This window comes from Nyctereutes procyonoides, unplaced genomic scaffold (assembly GCF_905146905.1).
Source record: "Nyctereutes procyonoides isolate TBG_1078 unplaced genomic scaffold, NYPRO_anot_genome, whole genome shotgun sequence".
In the NCBI taxonomy this organism is placed as follows: domain Eukaryota; kingdom Metazoa; phylum Chordata; class Mammalia; order Carnivora; family Canidae; genus Nyctereutes; species Nyctereutes procyonoides.
This window is the reverse complement of record NW_026575146.1, coordinates 84,814,607-84,837,944: the sequence shown is the minus strand read 5'-3', so window position 1 is coordinate 84,837,944 and position 23,338 is coordinate 84,814,607. Positions and strand designations below refer to the sequence as shown.

At 55.6% G+C, this 23,338-nt stretch overlaps 2 protein-coding genes across 4 annotated transcripts in view; one reads left to right on the top strand and one right to left on the bottom strand.

The window, feature by feature from the left end:
* Positions 1–4,569: 4,569 nt before the first annotated feature.
* CEBPG (CCAAT enhancer binding protein gamma) lies at positions 4,570–14,498 on the top strand. 3 transcript variants are annotated; one of them, XM_055311358.1, is made up of 2 exons: positions 4,570–4,728; positions 10,958–14,498. In XM_055311358.1, the coding sequence occupies exon 2, from the start codon at positions 11,054–11,056 to the stop codon at positions 11,495–11,497; it is 444 nt and encodes a 147-aa protein (XP_055167333.1). In that variant the 5' UTR covers positions 4,570–4,728; positions 10,958–11,053; the 3' UTR covers positions 11,498–14,498. The 3 variants fall into 3 exon arrangements, with proteins under 3 accessions (XP_055167333.1, XP_055167336.1, XP_055167335.1); XM_055311361.1 differs by lacking the exon at positions 4,570–4,728 and adding an exon at positions 5,232–5,539; XM_055311360.1 differs by lacking the exon at positions 4,570–4,728 and adding an exon at positions 5,764–8,181.
* Positions 14,499–16,498: 2,000 nt separating this feature from the next.
* Positions 16,499–23,338, bottom strand: part of PEPD (peptidase D) — a 109,296-nt gene continuing 102,456 nt past the window's right edge. The window contains exons 13-15 of the mRNA XM_055309803.1: positions 20,047–20,231; positions 17,632–17,823; positions 16,499–17,045 (exon numbers count right to left, since the gene is read on the bottom strand). Of these exons, the coding sequence (XP_055165778.1) occupies positions 16,908–17,045; positions 17,632–17,823; positions 20,047–20,231 (515 nt within the window). The 3' untranslated portion in view covers positions 16,499–16,907. The remainder of the gene's footprint in view (positions 17,046–17,631; positions 17,824–20,046; positions 20,232–23,338) is intronic.

Sequence of the window (23,338 nt, the reverse complement as noted above, 5' to 3'; positions counted from 1 at the left end):
TGCTTGGGATTCTCTTTCTCCCTCTCCTCTTGCCCAGCATGTGCATGCACATGTTCTCTCTTAAACACACGTGCACACACACACACACACACACACACAAAGAATTGGGTCCTAGATACCCAATGCTTTTGGGATGGACAAATTCTTTTTGTGCTCCCATGTGCCAGGCACTATGTGCGCTTCTTTTCACGTCTGTTTCTTGATCCTCATAACAGCTCTGTGAGGTATGGACTCTCCGCCTTCGCTACAGATGAGGACAAGAGCTTTAGGGACGTTCAATACTAGCCAGCATCACTCTTCTGTCTCCAAAGCCCATCGCACTGCCGTGTAGACGGCTGTCATATACATCACACAAGCCAAAAACAAAAGACAAAAGACAAACACCCGTTTATCTTCAGTTTTGTGGTTCCCAGCCACTGGAATCATTTGCATTACAATTATTACATAGCAGGTAATTGGTGCTTATTCGGTGAAGATGTAAGAATAAGACTGTGATTACCTCTCCCAATATGCATGACGTCACAGCCTTCTCTTCTGCCCATAGATGGCACATGCCTATCTTTACATGCACGGATGGCGGGTCCCTGGCCTCATGCACGCAGCTGCACGCAGCTCTCCTCACCTGTGTGTGGATGATCTGGATCTCCCTTCATGTGCTCACATGGTACACGCCTACCCTTGTGCACACCGAGGACATGTAATATTCTTAAGTGCACAAGTGACATGTCCTAACTCATGGGAAAATGACATCTGACGTGTGATAAAGTGCTTTATAAGAGACATTCCCAGTACCTTCCAACTGTTCAAGTTTAAACCATGTCAGACTTTTCTCTTTCATGCATCAGACCCGCTTGCAAAAGTCGGGTGCCCTAAGACAACCATTCAGCATCTTAGCTGTGGTGATTCCAAACAGTGCTTCCAAAGGTAAAATCAGAGGTGGAAATTTTGCCTTCGGGGATCGGGAGCACATCACATGGGAAGGCACAGACGCGTCAGCCGATGTGACGAAGCCTCCATCAGAGCGACCACGGTGTGATCTGCTGTGTGCAGTGGATATTCACGGATTTGTCTGCTCAGGACTCCTTTTCCCTTTGGCACAGTACTTCTGTCACTCTCTCCAAGACCTGCCCTGTCAGTGCCTCGTGACCTGTTCCCGGCCACTTGATTATTCCAGGGATGAGCACTTGACACACCTGGGCCAATCCGAGTCCTTGCCTAAGACTTCGGTAACAGGGACTTATAAAGACAGTTGACTTTTCTTTAGTGACCAAAACTGAACATTGAGGCTGTCAGTGACCAAGCAAAAAAAAGTCGGTGTGCAAGCAAACGATCAATGAAACCAATAGGCGCGCGCACACACACACACACACACACACACACACACAGAAAGGCAGAGGTAGACGTGAAGACATTTGAGCATTTGAGTTCTTGGTTCTGATGTGGCACAGGTATTTCATGAAGAGGGCCCTGAAATCTTTGACCAAGTCCTTCTTTATGCGGAGGCTAGTCAGGGGCGGTTTTCAGTTACTTCCAATCAAAAGAGCCTTTACCAATACGGAATGATTGACAATCCCTGTCACGTTGGTGCTAATATACCACAGCAAACATCTACAGAGAGGCAGACCCGCGGCATTGTCTCAACACTCAAAACACAGATCTGGCCCAGAGCTCCTGCCACAGATGGTTCATATGGTGTATTAACTTTTCAGAAACTTTCCAAATACAAATTTATGGTAAGTACTTAAACAGTATCACAAGTACTTCAGATACATTTAAGATACCCGCCTAAGTTTGCGTAGTAAACTTCTATGGATCCGGCTTTCTAAACAATAAGAGGTTCGAAATTATCAATTTTTTCCTTATTCTATGGAATCACATGAAATAAGGGAACCTAAGGGAACCATGGGTAACTAAGGGAACATTCTATAAAAACACCTTTTGGGGCACGCCAGGGTGGCTCAGTGGTTGAGTGTCTGCCTTCAGCTCGGGCCTGGATCCTGGAGTATCAGGATCGAGTCCCGTGTCGGGCTCCCTGCATGGAGCCTGCTTCTCCCTCTGCCTGTGTCTCTGCCCCCCCCCCCCGTGTCTCTCGTGAATAAATAAAATCTTTAAAAATCAAAAACAAAAACACCTTTTGGGATATACTATGGGGTCAGCATGAACACCTTCAATATTCTGTGTATTTCAGTGCCTGAATCATCAAAGCTATATGAAGCCCAGCTTGACCTTGTTTGGAAGTGTATTTTGGTCTCCTATAATTCTATGACGTAACTTGCTTATAATTGGTGCATGAGCATCACGGTAATAACAGTTACTACGCTGGAGTTCCTACCACGTAGCAGGCAGCCACTCTTCTGGGAGCCAAACGTACACTCCTTTAACCCCCACAGCAATCCTCTTGGGTAGATACTGTTCCCTCCATTCACAGATGACGGAGAGGTTACATGATTTGCCCAACGTCACACAACCACGAAGAGGTTAAGCCGTGGAGAGAACAGCCTGACACTACAGTCCCCACCTGTTAGGTAACTAGGAGAGTTCACCATAGTAGCTCTCAGGTTAAGTGGCATCGTCAAGTAACAAGACATCCTACTTCCCCTATAGAGGGGATTTTAAGGTACTATTTGTTTACAAACTCTTTGGATTTGTAGAATATGGGTTGGGTATCAGTGAGGCGGAGGCCTATGCAGGAAATCTTTTATGATGAGGGCTTATGAGGTGACTTGGAAGAAAGCAACGTGGTGGATCCCCTCAACCCAGAGGCAGCCTCCATCCACCAGGCTCTCTCCTCATTTCTTTAGGGTGACAGCAAATCTTTCCAAGTCTTCCCATCTCCCTTCCAGTAAAAATCCGAACCCTTCCTGGGCCACGGGCCTTGTAAATCTTCCCAGTCTCCTTTGGGACACTGAGCTTCAGCCACTCTGGCTTTACATTTCTCCCATCATAAAACCTTTAGATAAGCCATTCCCTCTGACCGGTACACCATCTGTGCCACCTCGGCAAATCCTACTCATCTGTTAGGCCTGCCCTGAACCACAGACCACATCTGTGGTCCCTTCTTATAATCTCACAGCATCTTGTACTTTTCTTGTCATACGTATGAAAGTGGTCACAGAAAGATTGTGTAATTACCGAGTGTATCTCTTCCTGGCTCTAATTGTGGGCAGGGGCTGTGTTTGCCTTGTTTGCTGCTGAATCCCCAGCACTTAGCTCACAGTTTAGCAGGTAGTTGGCACCAAATAAATACTTGGAAACTAAGTAGAAGGATTACCAGCCACCAGCTGAAGAGCAAATAAATACTCGAGACTCCTTGGCATTGGCAGACCTGCTGAGTGTGGAAGGAGACCTGCCCAGACACGGGCCATGCTAGAGCAGCCTGGCAGAGTGGTTAGCGAGCCAGAGGATAATAACTGAGTCGACCCAGAATTTTTTTTTTCCCCCTTTACAACTTTTAAGTGATTAGCAAGCGGTGAGGGCAAAACCATGATTTTGTGAGCAATGAAATACAATCCAATTTTAATAGTGCTAACATCTCGATGGAAGAAATTTCAGATCAGAACGCTGAGGCCCAAAGTCAAAGAAACAGAGTGGTTTTTTTGATGCTATTACGTCTTGCCACCAACTATGTTTCTACGATTACCACTGTTCGTTTTTAGCTGGCAGCCCTTTTTGTGCTTTATTATTATCTATTTTTTTGCAAAGTTTTTTTTTTTTTTTTTTTGATCTCTTTACTGATTCCTCGAAACAATCTTATGCGGAGAGCTGGTGCCATGGCCTGGGCGATGAAGAAATGTTTCCTCTTTCAAAGACTTTATTTTTTTGGATGATAAGCATTACTAAAGAGGAAGCAATCAAACCTATCTTGCTGGCTGCGCCCTCCACCCAGCGCGCGGCTTCCTGGTCGCAGACGCTTTCGGATCCTCCTGTGCAAGGGTCTTGGATCCAAAACACAGGACTGGCACGCGTGGTGTTTTTTGTTTTTTTGTTTTTTTTTTTTTTGTCTTCTTGAGATCCCATCTCTCCAGTCTGATGTCCTGGAAGGCATCGCCCGGGAACCGACCGCGCAAACCCGGTGGGGCACCCTCTGCAGCCTCCACCCACGTGACATCAGCCCCGCGGCCGGGAAGCCGCTCCCGGGGGGGTGGGGGTGGGGGTGGGGAGGGGGGCGCCCGGGGGCGAACCCCAGAGGGACGGACGGCGGGGACGCAGAAAAAAAAAAAAAACCAACAGAAAAGCAGAAAAAAGCAGCGCAGGAAGCTGTGCCTCCCGAGGCAGGTGCTGCCCCGCGGGGAGGCCGCTCCGCAGCGCCCCGGCCCCACGCGCGTCTCGCCCCGGGGCCCCCGCGGTCCGGCCCGCGCGGAGGATGCGCGATGCGCGCGGCGCCCGGAGCGGCCAACGCCTCCGCCACGTGCCCGCCTCCCGCGGCCAGGCCGCTCGCGATTGGCTGGCGGCGCCGTCCGTCACGGGGGGCGGGCGCGGCGCCCGCAGGCGGGCGCTCCTATTGGTCGCGGCGGCGGCGGCGGCGGCGGCGGCGCGCGCGCGGCCCGGGCGAGCAGGGGAAGCCGGCGGCGGCGGCGGCGGCGGCGGCGCGGGCGGAGGCTGCCGGTTTCGTAACCGTCGCTCCTCGTCGCTGACTCGCGGGGCTGCGAGGCCTGGGTGCGTCGGGCCGCGGCGCGCGGGGCCGCTCGGAGCGGAGGCCGCCTGGGGGCGGGCGGGCTGGAGGCGCAGGTAAGGAGGCCGCGGGCGGCGGCGGGGCGGGGGGAGGCCGCGGCGGAGCCGGCCGCTCGCGTGGGTGCGACGCCCAGCCCGGCCCGGGGCGCCGGCTCTCCGGCTCTCGGCTCTCCGGCTCTCCGGCTCTCCGGCCGTCCGCGAGGGCCCGCGCGGCGTCTGATGCAACCTGCCGGCAACACCCGGCGCGGCGGCTGAGCTCATCCCTGGCGGCGGCCCAGCGCCCCCCGCGCCGCGGGCGCCTCCCTCCGGAACCGGGCCGGGCGCGCGGGCCGCGGGGTCGGGGCCGCCTGGGGCGCGGGCGGGGGCTCCGGGGTTGGGGCCCGGGCCTGCCCCCAGCCGCGGGGGGAGCGGCCCGGCCCGCGCTTGCTGCAGGGCGTGCGCGGAGCAGGGCCCTCGGCCGGCCGGCGGGCCAGGTGTCGTGGGGAGGCCGGTGCGCGTGCGCGCTGCGGGGGGAGGGGGCGGGGACGCGGGGACGCGGGGACGCGGGGACGCGGGTGAGGTCTCCCTCCGGGGAGCGGCTTCCGCCCCGGCCTGCGCGCAGCGGGACCCTCGCGGGAACCGGTCGCCTTCACGCGGGATGTGCGACGCCCGAGTAGAGCTTGGAAGGAAGGTCCTGCCCTAACCGAGGCGTCGAGCATCTCGGAGCCCCGCCTCCGGCCGGCCCCCAGCACCTGGCGTGCGCGCACGGGGGTGAGCTGGACGCCGGCTGGGTTCTCCGCCTGCGCGAAAACGTCCTAGGAACAGGGCGAAGTCGCCACGGGAGGCCGGCGAGCTGGAGAACTTTGCCGCTTCTTGATCGCTGCTTCTGGTGGGTGGGTGCGTGCGCGCGGCCGATTCATTCTCGTCCTTTTTAAGGATTTTTGTCTTTGAGATTTCATTTTATTTATTCGTGAGACACACACACACACAGAGGCAGAGGCAGAGACACAGGCAGAAGAGGGAGGCGCAGGCTCCACGCAGGGAGCAACCGCCCCCCCCACCCCCACCCCCCACCCCATGCAGGACTCGATCCCGCAGCCTGGGATGACGCCCTGGGCCGGGGGAAGATGCTCAACCGCTGAGCCACGCAGGCGCCCCAATTCAGTCATCTTTAATACCTGCCTGGAAAACAGGAGGAAACAAGACTTCACTTTTTTCAGAACGTCCTTTAAATACCCAAGAGCACGCCCTGACTGTCGGCGGTGTGTGTGATCTTGGAGAGATGGTTTCATCCGTCGGGATTCCGACAGCACATGGGGAGTCCCTGGTGAAGACAGGCAGGACCTCATGGGGCTGAATCTGGCCTTCTAGTCTAGATGGCCTCACCTGATCACAGTGATGGTAAATGTGAGTAGCCACGACGTCAGGTGTATTGTGTGTTCTTGGGGATGAGTGCTTCCGTGGGTTCTTGGAGGTGCATTGGTCTCCTAGCTTTTAGGTTTTCCAGCTCTGTTGGGTAAAAAAAAATCTTTTTGAGTATGATTTCCTACTAGAGATGTATTTATAAACAATGCATGTAGTATTTTGTATGTGGTAGATCATACCAAAAGTAGAGTAGAAAGATGGTGTTTAAAAAAAAAAATGAAAATATATTTTCTCCGTACTCCAGTGGATCACTAAGTACTCCCTGAAGGGATGTATGCTCCTTCATGGACCCCCACGCTGGGTCATGAAGCAGGCCGTGGCAGCTAAAGGGAAATCCTGCTCATCTGGGTATGTACCGACTTTGCTTACCTGGACACCACTTAAGAGTACAGACTTGTCACACCCCGGCAACACACACCTAAGACCTTGAAGTCATTCACTGGAACACATAGCTGGGCTACATCTTTATTTTCTAATAAAGATTCTCAACTGAAATCAAGCAAAGAGCAGACAAGAAATGTTGATTGTATAGACTGGGGCACTCGAAGTAGCAAGTGGAATTGTATTTTTATTGTCCTGGACACCTTTAAGAAGGACCAAGAAATTGGGGTGGGAAGACCATGGTATCTTAAGAACGCTCTTGATTTAATTAGGGTTGTTCTAAGAGATTTCAATGCTAGAGGCTCTCATTTTTATAGAAGACATTTATAAAAATACATTTTTTTTTCTTCTTAGCCCCTGAGCCAGTATGGGACAAATACTTCTCGAGCACCACTGTATGGCCAGCCCTGCGCTAGATGCTGGGCACACGGATATGAAGACAGTCCTGCCTCTAGCTTAGTCTGCAGGGAGCCACCGTACAGAGCTGGCATTGACAGAAACTGGGGGAACAAACTGAACAGCCACACAAGGAAAAGAGAAAGTGTGACCATTTAGGTCATCGGTAGTGGTTTGGTGTTGCTGAGCTGTGAGGTGTGTGAGGGAGCAAGGGCTGGAGACAGAGTAATACCTTCAGTTTGACCCTGGACACTGGAGCAGGCTGGAGTGCTAGGTTGCTCCGGAGACAGCGTTTGGAGGGTGCCCCTGGGAGATGATGTCAGCCTGACGTAATTCTGTGGTGTTAGGATGGACGGGGATGGTGGTTGTAAAGTTCTTTTGGGAGGGGGGTGAGTGGGACTGTCAGATACTGATGATGGTACAGACTGGGAGTAAGGGAGAAACATCTACAGATATTTTGTGGTCACTCACTGAGGAAATTTGAGTTAATATTTGGGGGAGCGTGGGAAGGAATATCTGGCTGTACATAAGGCGGAAAAAAGATGACAGGAGGGTTAGGAAAATTCTTGACAAGTTTACTTTCCAAATGAAACTTGAGAGAAATTTGTTGTACTCATTCTAACCTTTCTGAGTTTTCAGTGTGTTACTGATTTGAATGAATGTTATTTGAATTAAGAAATTCGATTTTATTTTTAAGAAACTCGATTTTAAAAAAAACTTGCCCACTCAGACCATCTTTCTTAAGATCCATTGCTAATCTGCAGCAGTGGCTCTCAAACCTCAGTGTCAGCAGAATCACTTGGAGGTTCCTTTGAAAGAAGACTGCTCAGCCTTCTTCCTAGAACTCACGGTTCTTGTGTCGGGAGCAGCCTGAGAATTTGCATCTCTGACAAGTTCCCAAATGATGCTGCTGGTCCAGGGACGAGCTCTGAGAACTACTGCTCTTCAAGTTTCCTGAGCTCTGAGAACTGCTGCTCTTCAGTTTCCGTCCTGCTCCCTGCTTGAATGATTCACACGCAAGGAAACAAGGCGTCACCCTGTTTCCTGTAGAATGAACTTTGGAATAGTATTTGTCCACGTAGGAGCCAGACTTTCATTTAGGATTGAATATGCAGATTTGAAATAAACTAGTTTTTTTTTTTTTTTCTCCATTGTAGGTGCTCAGTAAATATTTGTGGAAGGAACAAAGCATACATGACAGTGCAGACTGAAATGTGTCACTTTGGAGGCAGCTATTTTGTTTATGTAAAAAAGAACTGATAATCTGGAATTAACTCTTCTGGACCACTTGGCCCTTTGACCTCTTACTTGGTCCACTTTCCTTAATGGGTAATTATTTACATAAAACTTACTTCCTTGGTTTTAGGCGAGGAACTTAAAAAAAAGCAACAAACAGTTTTGAGTTTTTTATTATTTCCGAGTTTCCTTGCTTATATTTTTACCAATTTGATAATTACTCTTTGTTTTTCAAGCCAGAGGGCACATTTTCAGAGCCCTCCAGCCCCTCCCCCGTTCAGCCTAGTACCTTAGCAGGATGAGTCACACTGAGGTAAAAGCTCTTCCTCATTCCTGTATCTTTGGGTACAAAAAACGAGCATGCCCATCACTGAATTTGGAGCCTGTATTCGAAGTTTTTAGTGACTTGGGATTAAAAAGAGCATAAGGGGGAAGAAGAGAGTCTTTAGTGACTGATGTTTGTGGTATATTTTCAGAGTCAGAAGGCATCTTACCATTCTGCACCCCTCATTTGCAAAACTGGTGGAACCAGAGTTGCCCTGGTTCTTGCTCTGTACTTTCTAGATCATGGTTATCTTTGAGCTGTCTATATAAATTGGCTCTAAAGATTAAAAACATAATTGCTGTATGAAAAGTAAAAAAGTTATATGACCATGATCATGATAGTTGAGACAATTCTAGGAGAAGAATACAACAAGTCTTAAAAAATCTACTAAAATTCTTATGGTCACTTTACACCAAATAAGCAGTAATGCAGATGGCCACTAACACTAATTAGTGGTAAGGTGGCCCCAATTAATGCTGAGCTGCCACTGTTTTAACTGGAAGAAAAATAGGCAACATAATAAATTATCCCGGGAAATTATGAAATGTCCATTACTGAAGATAGACTTGGAGTAGATATCCATCCATGGTTTGGAAGGAAGCTTTCTCTTTTGCCTTCGTTTTGTTTTTTGTTTTTTTGTTTTTTTTAATTTTTATTTATTTATGATAGTCACAGAGAGAGAGAGAGAGAGAGAGAGAGGCACAGAGACACAGGCAGAGGGAGAAGCAGGCTCCATGCACCGGGAGCCCGATGTGGGATTCAATCCTGGATCTCCAGGAACGCGCCCTGGGCCAAAGGCAGGCGCCAAACCGCTGCGCCACCCAGGGATCCCTTGCCTTCGTTTTGGAGTGAGAATAGATGACCCACTGACTCAGGGCTGCGTGCATGGCTTTGAAAACAATCGAAAGTAATGATATATGGAGTGTTTAAAAGGAAAGATATTTTTTAAAGATTTTATTCATGAGAGATAGAGGCAGAGGGAGAAGTAGGCTCCATGCAGGAAGCCTGACGTGGGACTCGATCCCGGGACTCCAGGATCACACCTTGGGCTGAAGGCAGGCACCAAACCGCCGAGCCACCCAGGCGCCCCACCCTTTTTTTTTTTTTTTTTTTGATTATATTTATGTATTCGTGAGATAGAAGCAGAGACACAGGTAGAGAGAGAGGGGCAGAGAAAAGGAAAGATTTTTTAAAAAGCAGGCCAGTGAACAGTGTTTACACAAGAAATGCCCGGCTAAAGGTTTGGGTGAAGCTGCTGGTGTCTACTAGCTGAGTTTTTCCTAAGAACTGAGATGGTGTACCCATTTGGCGCATTTCATAATTTTGGCTCCAGGTTTTTTCCACTCGTGTTGGTTTAGCAGTTTTGTGAAAAGAGGATAGTTGTGTGGTTTGTAACACTGCTTTCTGAATTTTCAGGAGTGTTGTGATTTCTTGGGCGACATCGCTCATCCACTGAGTCAGTTTGTCTCGAAGTGGCCTCATGATCGGATAGGTATGCTTTTGACACATCTTGAGGCAATTGTAGTGACCTAGTTGGATTGATAGTAATCCAAGGATGACTGGTTTCTGAAACTGTGGCTTCGTTTCTGTGGGCAGCAGTGCAGGAACACTTCAGAGCTGGCATGCCCTCTGAGTCGCTTGGGCCGTGTCGAGCGGGTGCCGACTCCGTCTCTGTCTGGCCTCAGTTCCATACTTGGTCTTCCTTGGGTGCATCATTAGGGCTTTTGTTTCTTTCTTTGTGGTTTCAGGTTGCGTGTGTTGAGATGTGTTTATAAATTATGTCAAGAGGGGAAAAAAAACCCTGTTAGAAGCAGCATGCTGGGATGGGCCAGCACGCTGAAGGTCCCAGGGCTCCTGAATCTCTGATCCAAGAAGCTAGCTTCAGAAATCTGTGTAAAGCACTCTCTGTGAGGTCATTAAAAACAAAACAAAAAACGAGCCTCCCCTCCAAAAAAAAAAAAGGCTTTTCAGAATATCGCGGAAAGACGTACTCTGGGAGAAAAGTCAAGTTCTCAGTGACTCAGTCTCTGCATATCGGCCTAAGGAGCGAGCAGTGATCCTCGAGTTGTCGTGGAGAGCGGGCACTCTGGCACACTGTTCTGTTTTGAAGTGAGCCAACAATTGAAACTTTGTCCCTCTTTCTTTGCAGGTGTCTTCTTCTATCATAATTGAACTCAAGTTTTCCGTGTTTAACCCAAACATCTCAGGTTTCTCCCTGGCAGATTGCCAAGTGCTATTAGTACCTGTGTGCTACCTAATTAGCAGTATTCTTTTGTTTTTCCTTCCATTTTTGATAACAATCACGGACAGGCCGTACCCCCCAGGGATTCAGGTGGGCCGGATTTGGCCTTACGGTGCTCCTGTGCGAACTTATCGTTCTAAATTAAGTGATTTAGACTTCTGAAACATTGGAACGGTTGGCAGCTGCTGTAGACTGTTCCCAGCATAATCAATTAATGTTGGCCTGCTGTGCGGTACACGCACGTTTAATCTCATTTGATCTTGTCATTTCAAACATTTTAATGCAATTTATTTTTTAACTAGGTACATGCGAAGATTTCTTGCCAGCTTAGTGTGGAAACCATTGATCACCTTGCCCTCGTTTCTGCCTGTTTTGTGTCAGCGCGAGAGAGTGCCCAAATGAGCAAGATAGCACAGCAGAGCAGTACTCCGGGGATACGCGTTATTCATACTCAGGCTCATGCCAGCGGCTTACAGCAGGTTCCTCAGCTGGTGCCTGCTGGCCCGGGGGGAGGAGGCAAAGCCGTGCCCCCAAGCAAGCAGAGCAAAAAGAGTTCGCCCATGGATCGCAACAGTGATGAGTATCGTCAGCGCAGAGAGAGGAACAACATGGCTGTGAAAAAGAGCCGCTTGAAAAGCAAGCAGAAAGCACAGGATACGCTGCAGAGAGTGAATCAGCTCAAAGAAGAGAATGAACGGTTGGAGGCAAAAATTAAATTGCTGACTAAGGAGCTAAGTGTACTGAAAGATTTGTTTCTTGAGCATGCACACAACCTTGCAGACAACGTGCAGCCCACTAGCACTGAAAATACAACAGCAGCTTCTGATAGTGCGGGACAGTAGACCTCACTCACCCCTTCCCGACTTCACGACTTGTGGCTTGAACGCTAAAGGTGTGACTACCTGCACCGCTCGCATCAGTGGCCGAACGTTGTCTTGTTCATGACTCAGAGATCCACTGAAGGTTGTTTTCTAGGATCAGCACTGAAGAGTTGATTAGCTAAAAATGTTAGCCATGTAATTTGAATATCTAGTTTTAAATGATACGAATTTTTTTGTGGGGATAAAGCAAATTTTTAAGGTATATGGTAAAAAGAAAACCAAAAAACCAAGAACCCTGGACCTTGATGTTCTTAATAAACCCTCACTTCCCAAGAAATGCTTCTTTTTTAGGTTGATAAAAGGAATGGGGAACTAGCAGGTCCTGCAGGAGGGTCTTGGTTTTATTGGAGATGATTAATTAGGCTAAGAAAAGTTGAATGCCATCTATGTTAACGTATTTGTGATTTTTTTTTTCTAAATTATGTATTAAAAATCCTTAGGGCTATAGAAATCAATCACTTTGTAATTTGGAGTGATTTTATGTATGACATAAACCTTGTTTTAGCCTAATTTGTTTTCCCCCAACAAGTGTTAGTTTTTGAGTAGCAGTGCCAGGTTAAGTAAATTCCATTGTTTTAAGGCAGTATATATCCAGTTGGCTTAAAAATGCAAATAATTAGGAGGCAAATAGGTTTCCTAAAAATAAAGGTAAAGCATATTAGAATTATGCTTTCAGGATACCTTTGGGTTATTAGATTCGCATTATTTTGTTTTCTAACAACAAAAAACCCCCAAGAGTTTAGAGATAAACTTGTGTACCAAAATTTTTGTTTCCAGTAAGTGAATATTTTTAAAATACCATTTTGACAGCTAAGTTAGTAGACAGATGCCTTAACAGTTTAGTAATTGGGATTTAGGTAGTTTCTCCTATGTCTAAATATCTGCAATGGGGCCATGATTTTTAAAGGCAAAAATTTCTTTGAAGGATCATTTGGCGTTTGATCTTAACCAAGTGATTATTAGAACAATATATCATCGACTGTATGCCATCTCCCAAAATAATAGTCTAAGAAAACTTGAAAGCGTAAGGTTTAACCTTTAATTTATTTCATTTAAATACATCTTTTTATATTGTTCTTGTGACGCTTCTTTTTCTAGTTAGTGGGCTCTTCTAGACTTTTTGTACCACTGCTTCTGTTTGTTCATTTGTATGCTTTTGTGTCCCATAAATTATTTTAGAAAGAAAATACAGATAAAACTCAGGATAATGACATTTTTGTTGAGACTAAAAAAATGGCAATCACAAGTCGGGGATCGCTAGGGTCTGGTTCATAGCAGCGTTGGTGGTTTTGATTGTTCTTGTAGATTTCTTTTTTTTTTTTTTTTTCTTTTTTTAAAGCACAATTCTAGCTCAGATTTGTTGGCATTTGTGTGTGTGTGTGTGTGTGTGTGTGTGTGTGTGTGTGTGTGTGGCTGGGCTGGTGACAAGAGGCTGAGTCACATCTGAGTAAAAAAGTGTGTGTTACCAGGTATCTAATTTGAACATGGTCACTTATTTTTTGACCATATTGTTTCATACTAGGGCCTGGAACAGTGTAACCAGGATGTAACCCGAGTTGCACCTTTGGGCTGGTGCAAGAGTGCTGTCTGTGCCCCTGGGGCAGGCGAAAATACCACCGTGACCTGCAACTCAGCAAAGCCATTATTGCGGCCATGAGCCTCTGCCGCATGTGACTGGAACCCAGTGTTGTTCCGTGAGAGCCACTGTCCCAGGAGGGGTGACTCCCTGGAGAGCCAGGAGGCAGGATGGAGGTTTCTGTTAGGGTCCAACACCAGTTTACTTCGGCTGGAGTATCAGTCTACTTCTGGGTTGACAGATATTTTGACTAACTAGGAGGTAACCCACAGAATCCTACTGAATCTTTAATAGCTGATTGATGTTATATAATTAACCTAATTAGAGGTGCAGTTAGGTCCCCCGAATCTTTAGGCTTCTGTAAAGGTGCTACAGACATCGTAGTCCCTTGTTTACTAAAAAAAATGTCTTTCAGAAATTGTCCCTATGGAATTTATAGTCACCAATTAGGTGAACTGACTTAACGGTCTTGGAAAAGCGGCTTCAGGGAAATCGTCAGGGGTGTGCACTGGAGATTTCAAATCAGAACATTGAATTGAAACTTCTGGAAAAAATGGGTCACGTGTGCATCGGACAGAAGGGTTAACCGTCGTCTTGATTCTCACTGAAGTGTCTGGGAATGGAAGTTTTCAGTTTGATAGACGTAGGAGTATCACTGAGGGAAACCAGGTGTGGGGGATGGGAAGTCTAGAGCTTTGGGATTTGTAAAATGGCTTTTGTAAGTCCTGTAGGTCACACATATGACCCATTAGGCTTTGATCTGCCTTTGCCGGCAGGTCCAGTGGTTTAGGAGTTAGGCTTTTGGGGTCAATGTCTGGCTGCATCTGAGTCCGCGATGGAGGCGGGTGCTTTCCGGCTGGTGTTGGCAGCAGGTGGTGAGGTGGGAGCGGCTCCTCTGCTGTCTGGCCCCTTTGGGTGGCTGGAACGGGAGCTCAGAGACTTTGGACAGTCTTACTAAGTGGTAGTAAGATCCTAATAAAATATGACCGGATTTTTGAAATTTAGGGTCACAAGTGTGACACTCTGCAGTTCACGAAGAAAAGTAGTATGTGCAATTTAATATTTGGAATTAAATCGGCCTCCGATGTTTCTCAGTCCCCATGACAGGGCCTGACACTTTGTACCTGAACAACCCAGTTAGCACTCAGCGTGCTTTTTTCGATGCCTTAGAGATAGGAAGCAACTTTTCTGTTTGACAAAAGCTCGGGAGGGGAAAGTCCATTCTATAGCTGTTAGATCCGCCTCTCAGGAAAAAGTCCTCAACTTGTTCCTTTTTTTTTTTTTTTTTGGTCCTGGCTTTCCTCGGTTTGTGAGATTACTCTATTTTTTTAAATATAATTTTATTTCTTTCAATGAACTTGAAATAAAAAAACTTTGGAATAATGACTGTATCTCACTGTGGGTTTCTTCGTGTTGGCATCCCCAGCAAGTAGTCCAGGGGGCCGTAGCTCGCAAGGCGGGCGGTGCTCGGCCGTCGCTCCTGTCCCCGGCCCGGGGCAGGGCGGCAAGAGGTGCGTTTGAGCCTAGATTTCCCCGAACGTTCAGGGACGTCATCTCTGAGGGGAGAGTGCCTCTTCCGCACGACCTTCGTCACATGGCCTCGCCCAGCAGGGCCGGGCACGGGGGGAGGGCGGTAGCGGCCCAGCGCCGGCTCCGGCGCACGCACGCACGCACGCGGCGGGCAGCTATCTTGAGGCCTCGGGGTGGGCCTTGCCCCTCGCAGGGTGTGTCCCGGTGAAGCGGGGGCTGGTCCGTGCTGCTTGGAGGGTTTCGAGGGCAGAGGTCGTCGGGACACTCCTGTGGTCCCTGCGCGCTTGTCCCGGCGGGGAGCAGGTTTCCGAGCCGTCGCCGTCCTGGGGGTAGTACGTCCCGTTCGTTTTTACGAAGTAGCTGCAACCTGGAGTCCGGCCGGAGCTCGCAGGTGGCTGTGACGGTGCCGGCCTCGCCCCGAGAGCAGCTGCGGGCCCGCGGCCGTGAGCGTGGATCGGAAGCCAGCGGGCCTGCTGTACCTCCCGGCCACCCCGTTAGGAGCAGCTGTCGGAGCCCGGGCCTTCCCGCCAACCCCCCCCCCCCGGCCCTAGTCTCCTGGGACCACCGCCTGCTCTCCAGAACCTTCTGTCCTTCCCCACTGCGTGCAGTGACACCCACTTGTGGGCTTGCCTTCCCCCCGTGCTCCGCTGTGGCCGCAGGGCTCCCGCAGGCTCCTGGGCCCCGGCTGCTCTCCTCACGCCTGTCACCTGCCACCCTCACGCCAGCGCACGTTGGGGCCGAGACGACGTCTGTGCAGCACCTGCCACGGCCAAGCGTCGGAACCGGCCGCAGGGCCCGTGCGTGGCTCCCTCGGCCTGTAGCAGATGTTCAGTCGTTTGTTGAATGAGACTCTTCCAGGGCTTCCGAAGGGCTTTGCGGTGCTGCTCAGCTTTCTGGAAGGGTCTCCGAGGAACTTCTGAAGCTGTGAATTTGCGCAGAGGCTTGGAGGCAGGAGGCGGTGCGTCCCCTGGGACGCGGGCCACCGTGTGTCCCACTGGCCGCCGGAGCCCGCGCTGCGCTCGCCGGGCAGGACCAGCCGCACTCGCGCTGCCGCGTCCCTCGGGGACAAAGACGTTCAGTTCCTGGGATTCCCTGTAGTCTTGCTTGGTGACCAGAAAATGTGTGAAACGGGCAGTTTTGGTGTGAGGCGTCCGCAGCGCACAAGGGAGACGCATGCATGACACACCCAGCTGCGTGTGGCACACATGACACCGTCCGCCTCCAGGGTTGGCCTGACCCAGGCCAGTTCTACCTGGGGGTGGGGGCAGCGGAATCCCAGTGGCCCGGACGGCTGGGGCAGAGACATTTGATGACCTGGGGGTCATGAACGACAGGGACAGCCTGTGCACACGCAGGAAGCCTGCACGCGCGTATGACAAATCTGAGCAGCACACCGGGTGGGGGTGATGTGGAACCCTGGGATGGAGGGTGCGGTCGAGGGGCAGACCTGGAGCGTTGGCGCAGGGATGGGGCCCGGGCCGCAGAGGTGACCACAGGGTCCCACCCCTGCCACGCAGCTGCGCCAGGTGGCAGGGTCCCTGGCGGCCACGGCTCCACTAGCTTGTCCCCAGGACAAGGAGAGCACGGACGGGACCTCGGGTGTGCGACAGCTGCCCCCACGTGCCACGTGGAAATGCCGCGGCCTTCGGAGATGTAGCTTTGAGGCCTGCGCCGCTCAGAACAGGCTTCTTCCTCTGCTGGTTCACCTGCTAACATGCCCGGGTGCCGCGTGGGGGGCCCCACCCCTGGGCCCCAACACCCCAGCCCCCACCTGGCCACATCTAGGTCCTTGGGAGCTGCGCGCACCTGCAGGGCGGGGGGTGGAGGTGAAGAACAGAGGAAGTTGCACACCAAGGACCATTTCTGGAAACTTTTTATTGCAAATGCTACTGTGTGTATTGATTTTTTGAGAGAAAACGCTGGAAATGGATCTTTGTTCCCTGAGCAGAAGGATACAGATGGCAGCAAGATGCATTTTAGTTGCTGCTAAAGAGCAGAATTATTTTCCATTAGCATTTTTGAAAGCCACCATTTGTCATTCAAGCAAAGTAGCATCAGTATCAGATTAAGGTGTGATCCCGCAGAAGGTTAAGAGCGAGCCCGCCACCCCACACGCGCCCCAGGAACAGCGTGATCAATCGGGGACACGGCCGTGTGATCTCTGAGCACCCGTCTCTGGCCGCTGGAGGGCCGTCAGGAGGCTGCCCGTCGTGAGGACAGGTGCCGGGCTGGGTCCCCCATCCCACTGGGCACCCCCAGCTGGCTCTACTTTGGGCCGGAGAAGGGGGTAAAGGCCTTGTCGCGGCCTGCCATGCACGCCTCAATCTCCTCCACCGTGCGGGGCACACAGGTCAGCAGTTCCATGCCACTGTCTGTCACCACGACGTCCTCCTCGATGCGGACCTGGGTCAGAACGACAGACACTCGTGGGGCGCCCGGGGGGGCTCGCTCGGTTGAGCGTCTGTTGGTTTCGGCTCAGGTCATGGTCTCAGGGTCCTGGGACGGAGCCCCAGTGGGGGGGTCCACTGGCCTTTGCTCTCCCTCTGCACCCCCCGCCCCCCCACCACTCACTCTCTACAGTAAATCCAAAAAAGAACGAGCCACTCTATTCCTGAGCTGGCCTCATGCACGAGATTAGAGGGGCAGACCAGCTGCGGGGCAGGAGCCCCGGCTAAGAGCCGTCTGTCCGCCCCCCAGGAAGGGGCAGGCCTCCGGGCCTCCGGGCCTCCATGGGAGGCTGCGGCCAAGGTGGCTCCTCCACAGGGAGCGCTGGGGGGCCTGGGGTGGGCAGGGGTCTTGTAGAATCTGCATCTCTCAGTTGCGGAGTGAGGCACCTGATGGACCCTGAGAAAGCAGGGGTTCCCCCTCAAGTGGGGAAGTGAGGACCAGCCCCTCCCGCAGGGCTCCTGTCCGGGGACCCGTGGCACGCGGGGCAGGTGTGCGAGCGCGGGGGTCTGGGCGCCGGGACGCAGGGCCCGTCGGCACTCACCCCCCCAAACCCACGGAAGCGCTGCAGGACCTCGCGGTTGAAGAAGCAGGCGCGGGCCGGGTCGGCCAGGGCCTCGTCCAGCAGGTGGTCGATGAAGTAAAGGCCCGGCTCCACCGTGAGCACCATGCGCGGCTCCAGGTGTCGCGCCGTGCGCAGGCTCCGCAGGCCGGGCTCCTCGATGCGCTCCACGCCCTGCGAGGGGGGGACGGGCACGGAGGACCTCGCCGCCCCGCCCCGCCCCGCCCCCCCTGCGGGAAGGCCACCCCCCAGACCCCCCCAGCAGGAGCCCCGTGGACGCCAGGCCGGCTGCCGGGCCGTGCGGGCCGCGCTCGGAGGCCTAGAAAGCTCTGCAGAGGCCCGGGGCGTCCCGTGCCCCGTCCTCGGGCAGCTCAGCGCTCCCGCGGCCCGACCAGCCTTCCCGAGGGGCCCCCAGGAGGGGCAGGTGCCCCCCGCTGCGCGTGTGGGGGAGCGCCCAGGGCACCGGCGGGTGGGGGCTCCCAGGCGGCCCCGCGGAGGCACCCTCCCCCACAAATGCACACGGGGTCTGGGCCCACCCGTCCCCCCGCGGGTCCCCCCGAAGCCTGTCGGTTGCGCTCGGCCCCGGGAGCCCCGCTGCGGAGCCGGAGCCGCCACCTCTGACTGGGGCCTGCGAACATGAGACTTCACTTAGCGGTTCCCGTCAGGGAAGGGGACGCAGGCTGTCGGGCCTGCACAGCTGGGCACCGCAGGGAAGCCTGAGACCCGGATTCCACGGGGGCGGGGACAGCAGGGCACAGCCACCCGGGAGGGGAGGGGAGGGGACACCGAGGCATGGGCACAGAGGCCCGGGTAGGGTGTGGCCCCGACCCTGCTGGGGCCGCATCCCCGGCTCCACGGGGAGCACATGTGGGACAGGCAGGCCCTTCTGCCCTGTGAGGCCTGTGCCCGCCCCGGGCACCCCGTCCCTGTCCCTCACCTCCCTGCCACCCCTTGGAGCCTGTCCCTTTCCCTCCGCCCCAAGGCGGGGAAAGCCGGGTGCCTGGCAGATGCAGACAACCGGAAAGGTCATCTCTGCTGGTCCCCCCGAGTCCCTGTGGCCACACCGAGCTGCTCGCTGGGTGTGCCCGGGGGACAGTGGACGCTTCAGGCCCTCACCCCGAGGTGTGGGTGAGGGGAGAGAGGGAGGGCTGCAGGGGGCAGGACCGCACGCCTGCCCCCGCCCACGGACCCTCACCCCTTCCCAGCATCAGCTCCCAGACGTCTCCCACCAAGATGACCCGCCCGGGCGGGGCTGGGTGAGGCCGGGCCCCTGTGGGGCGCAGGACGGGGGCCCTGCCCGTGCCGGGTCCACCCCGGCTTCCGCCGGCGCAGCGGGCCGGATGGGGCCTCAACTCCTCCTGGGCTCTGAGCAGAGGACACCCAGATGTGTCTGTAGGCCTCAAATAAAACAAATGACTTTTATAGGAAAAGCCATATTTTTTCTACAATGTTTATCTGTCAAAAGAATAGACTCTGTGAGCACAAAGGGCTGCTTACTGGAAAAGATAAAACAGTTTGCTGCCAATTTTCTCTGGTGGAAAAAAAGTGCTCTGGCGACTAATGAATAACGAACCTCAGTTAACAATGTCTGGAAGGCCCTGCTCTTGGCTCCCTGCACACAATGTGATGGATAGAAATTAGGAAATTAAAACTGATTTTGTTTCTCCAAATTTAACTGTTTACACTTGAGGAAAAAAATAATTGAATAATAATGCTTCTCTTGAGCAATTCCCCCCCCCCCCCAAAAATCATTCTTAGTGCTTTCAAAATACCCTGCAGCCAGCGGGCCAAGCCTAGTCTTGGCTAACTGGCTGGTGGGCCCCAGGGCGTGCACCGATTGCATAATCAGCCCCCTGCACCTTGGGCGCCAGGCCAGGCGGCAGGGCCGGGCTCACCCCCACCCACCCGGGCCCGGAAAGGCTGCGGCCACCTGCCGGGCAGGGCCTCCCCCAGGCGGGCTGCAAGGACCCTCTGGGTGGTCCTTTCAGGAGTCCGTGGGGAGGAAGGGGAGGGGACCTTGTCTGGAAATGCCCACAGGGGCCTCCCTGCCCTGTCAAGGGCGCCTGCAAGGCCTCCGAGGAGGCCGCGGAGGGGGCGGGAGGGAGTGGCCCGGGGCTGCGGCCTTACGGCAGTGCCTCAGTGTCCCCGCCTGAATGGGGCGGGGCCAGGAGGACACGGTGGTGGCCAGGCCAGCCCCGTCACTAAGACCTGGTTTCGGGGTTCCCACTGCTCTGTGGGACCTGCACACTGACCCCCGGCAGGGCAGGTGCTCCCCCAGGCAGAGCACAGCCATCTGGCACCAGAGGCGGCGGCACCCTCTAGGAACCCCCGCCCCCGCGGCTGGGGAGCAGGACCAACCTAGGGGTGCAGGGAGAGGAGCCCGGCGTCCACACTGACCTCGGGGTAGCCTCCCACGTCGTGCACGTCGATGCCCAGGAAGTGGCCGAGCCCGTGAGGCATGAACACGGCCCCCAGGTGGGCCTGGACCATGGCGTCGATGCTCCCGTTCAGGATGCCGATGCGGACCAGCTCCTCCAGGTGGACGCGGTCTGCCAGCCGGTGCATGTCCGGCCACCAGACCCCTGTGGCTCCAAAGGAGGCTGCGATGAGCCGTGGGGCCTGGCAGTCTGGCCGGGGCTCCCCGAGGGAAGGTTTGGGGGACACGGGAAGCCCTGGCAGCGGCTGAGGTGGGAGGCCCCGGAGGTGGGTGGTGAGGGCGCTGGGCCGGGGCCGGCTCTCCAGGGGGCTCTCGCCGCTGTAACCTGGGGCCTCGAGCCCCTTCCTCTCCGCCCGGTGGGGCCTCGGGGGCGGGCTCCTGTCACCCGTGGCCCGGCGCCCAGCCTAGGTCTCCGCACCCGCCCAGGCACATCTGTCCCCCGCCAGTGGGTGCTTCAGGGCCCAGGGGAGCCCATGAAGGTCCCCCAAGCATCAGGAGGAGAAAGGCGTTCCGTCCCCAGCAGACGTGGGGCGGCCTCGGGGGGCCCCAGACAATGCTCAGAGCCTCAGGCTGTGGGGTGCGGGCGTCGCTGCACACCCCGAAGTGGGGCTGAATCACCCTTGGGGCCAGTGTGGGGAGCAAAGGTTTCCGGGGTGAAGGAGCACTGGCGCGGCCTCATGGCCTGGCTGGCAGGGTCCGTGGCCCCGCCCGCTAAGCCGCGCTTGACCATCTCCACGGCAGCCCAGACGTCCAGGCCCAGACTGCTGATCAAGCTCATCCTTGCCCCGTGTTTCTGAGGCAAAGGTCACCACGAAGAGCAGGTCCCAGGCACGGAGTTTTGGGGTGAGCAAGCTCTGCCCCCGCCCAGGGCTCGCAGGCTGCCACCCGCACAGAGCCTCAGCCGTTGCCGGGGGACACGGGCCCTGCCCACGGGGCCGTGGGGTCCCCGCCTTCAGCCCCACTGCCCTGCACCGGGCACCCAAGCACCGGACGGGGATGGAGGGCGGTGAGGCTCCCGCCCCACAGGGCTGGCTTTGGGGCAGGCCACATGCTGGCGGAGGCCAGTGGGCCGGGACCCTGGGGCCAGGCAGACCGGGTGGGGGCACGCTCCCCCGAGCAGAGCTCCGCCGGACGGCTGCCCAGCGCTGGCCCTTGTGGCTCCCTCTGCAGGGGGGCAACCCTGGCTCCCAAGAGGCATCCCCACGACACCCTGCCCGCCACAGCCACCACGACTGGTGATGGCTGCTGCAGAGGAGCACCCTGGCATCCCAGGTCGTGGCGGGACCTACACAGACCCCACCCTGGCGTCCCAGGTCATGGGGGTGCCTGCATGGACCCCACTCTGGTGTTCCAGGTCATGGGGGCGCCTGCGGACCCCACCCTGGTGTCCCAGATCATGGGGGTGCCTTCACGGACCCCACCCTAACGTCCCAGATCATGGGGGTGCCTGCACAGACCCCACCCTAGCGTCCCAGATCATGGGGGTGCCTGCACAGACCCCACTCTGGAATCCCAGGCCATCGGGGGCCTGTACGGACCCCACCCTGGCGTCCCGGGTCATGGGGGGGCCTGCACGGACCCCACCCTGGTGTCCTGGGCCATGGGGAAGCCTGCACGGACCCCACCCTGGTGTCCCAGGCCATCGGGGGCCTGTACGGACACCACCGTGGTGTCCCGGGCTGTCCGGGGGCTGCATGGACCCCACCCTGGCGTCCCAGGTCATGGGGGGCCCTGCACCGACCCTACTCTGGCATCCCGGGCTGTGGGGGGGCCTGCATGGACCCCATCCTGGTGTCCCAGGCAATGGGGGGGCATGTATGGATCCCACCCTGGCTTCCAGGGCTGTCGGGGGCCTGCACGGACCCCATCCTGGCCACCGTTGGGCCAGCAGGTCTGGGGGTTCCGGCCTCTGAAGCTCTGTGGCTGACGGGAGAGGGAAATGAGAGCCCCTGTGGGACAGTCTTGCCGGGCACCGGTCCTCACGTGGGCCCCGTCCCCAGCAGGGCAGGGGCCCCACAGTTGGGGCCCTGGGCTGACCCAGCCTCCTAGATCCGCAGGGTCCAGGCCCCAAGCATCACGGGGCAGTGGCCAGCCCGGCCCGGGCGCAGGGAGGCCGAGGGGCCGAGGCCTGTCTCTCCCATCCCTCCTCCTCCTCGGAGTCCAGCTCCTGAGGCCAGCCCTGTTCCACCCGCCAAGGCCACAGGCACCAAGGTGAGGGGCATCCCGGGGCCGGGCTTTGCCCGCAGCGGCCCGAGGGGGAGCCAGGTGGCAGCCCTGACGCGGGGCCAGGCGGCGGCTTTCCTCCGATGGTCGGACACCCCCCACGGGCGAGCGGGGCGCTGGATCCCAGCTCAGCGGTTCACCCGCCTCTCTGCGCCCCCCACGCCTTTGTCCACCAGGCCTGTGCCCGAGGGAGCCGGCCGCAGAGGCCTGGCATGTACCGGGGGCCCGGGCAGTACCCCCCAAAGCTCTCGCCAGCCAGACCCCGGTTCAACACCGGCTGTTTGCTGTGCTCCAGCCCGAGCCCGTGTCCCCGCTCCTCCCGGGGGCCGGCCCTGCAGGGACTCCCCGCACCCTGTCCCCGGGCCTGGGAGGCTCGGCCCTGACCCCCGCGCCCGCCCCGGGGCCCTGAGCCTCCGCGCACCCCCAGGGCGGAGGAGGGCGCTCTGCGTGGCCGAGGGGGCCCGGGGAGCAGCCTGACGTCAGGCCCGGCCGGCTTCCAAGCAGGCTGCGGCCCCGCGGCGCGGGGAGTCAGGTATAAATCATGCTCGTGCCGGCAGCTCGGCTCCTCCGCCGTCCTCCTGGGGCCGGACGCGAGGGCCCGGGCGGTCCCCACGGCGCCTCCAGTCCTCCTCGCCTGCGCTCCGCGGGGCCGGCCTTGCACACGCTCCCGTGGCTGGCAGCGCGCGGCTGCCTGTGTGTGGTTAGGGTTGTGACAGTGATTCAACCTCCAGCAACTTGGCCCCAGCGTCTGGCCCGGATGGTGGTTACGACACCCTGGGCCAGGGCAGGGGCCCCGAAGCGTGTGAAGGTTGCTGTCCTGGGGCGTGGAGGCTGACCGGGGGGCTCCCGTGGGCCAGGCCGGAGCCCGGGCGCCCCCCAACCTCAGCGGCCTGCCGGCACCTCGGGGTGGGTGCATCCGGGGCACACGTCGGGGACCAGGCGCAGACCGGCCGGCACGGCCCGCCGCCCTCCCACCTCCAGCAGGCCGCAGAGCTGGGCCCGTTCTCCCGGGACCTCTCCTGGACTCCC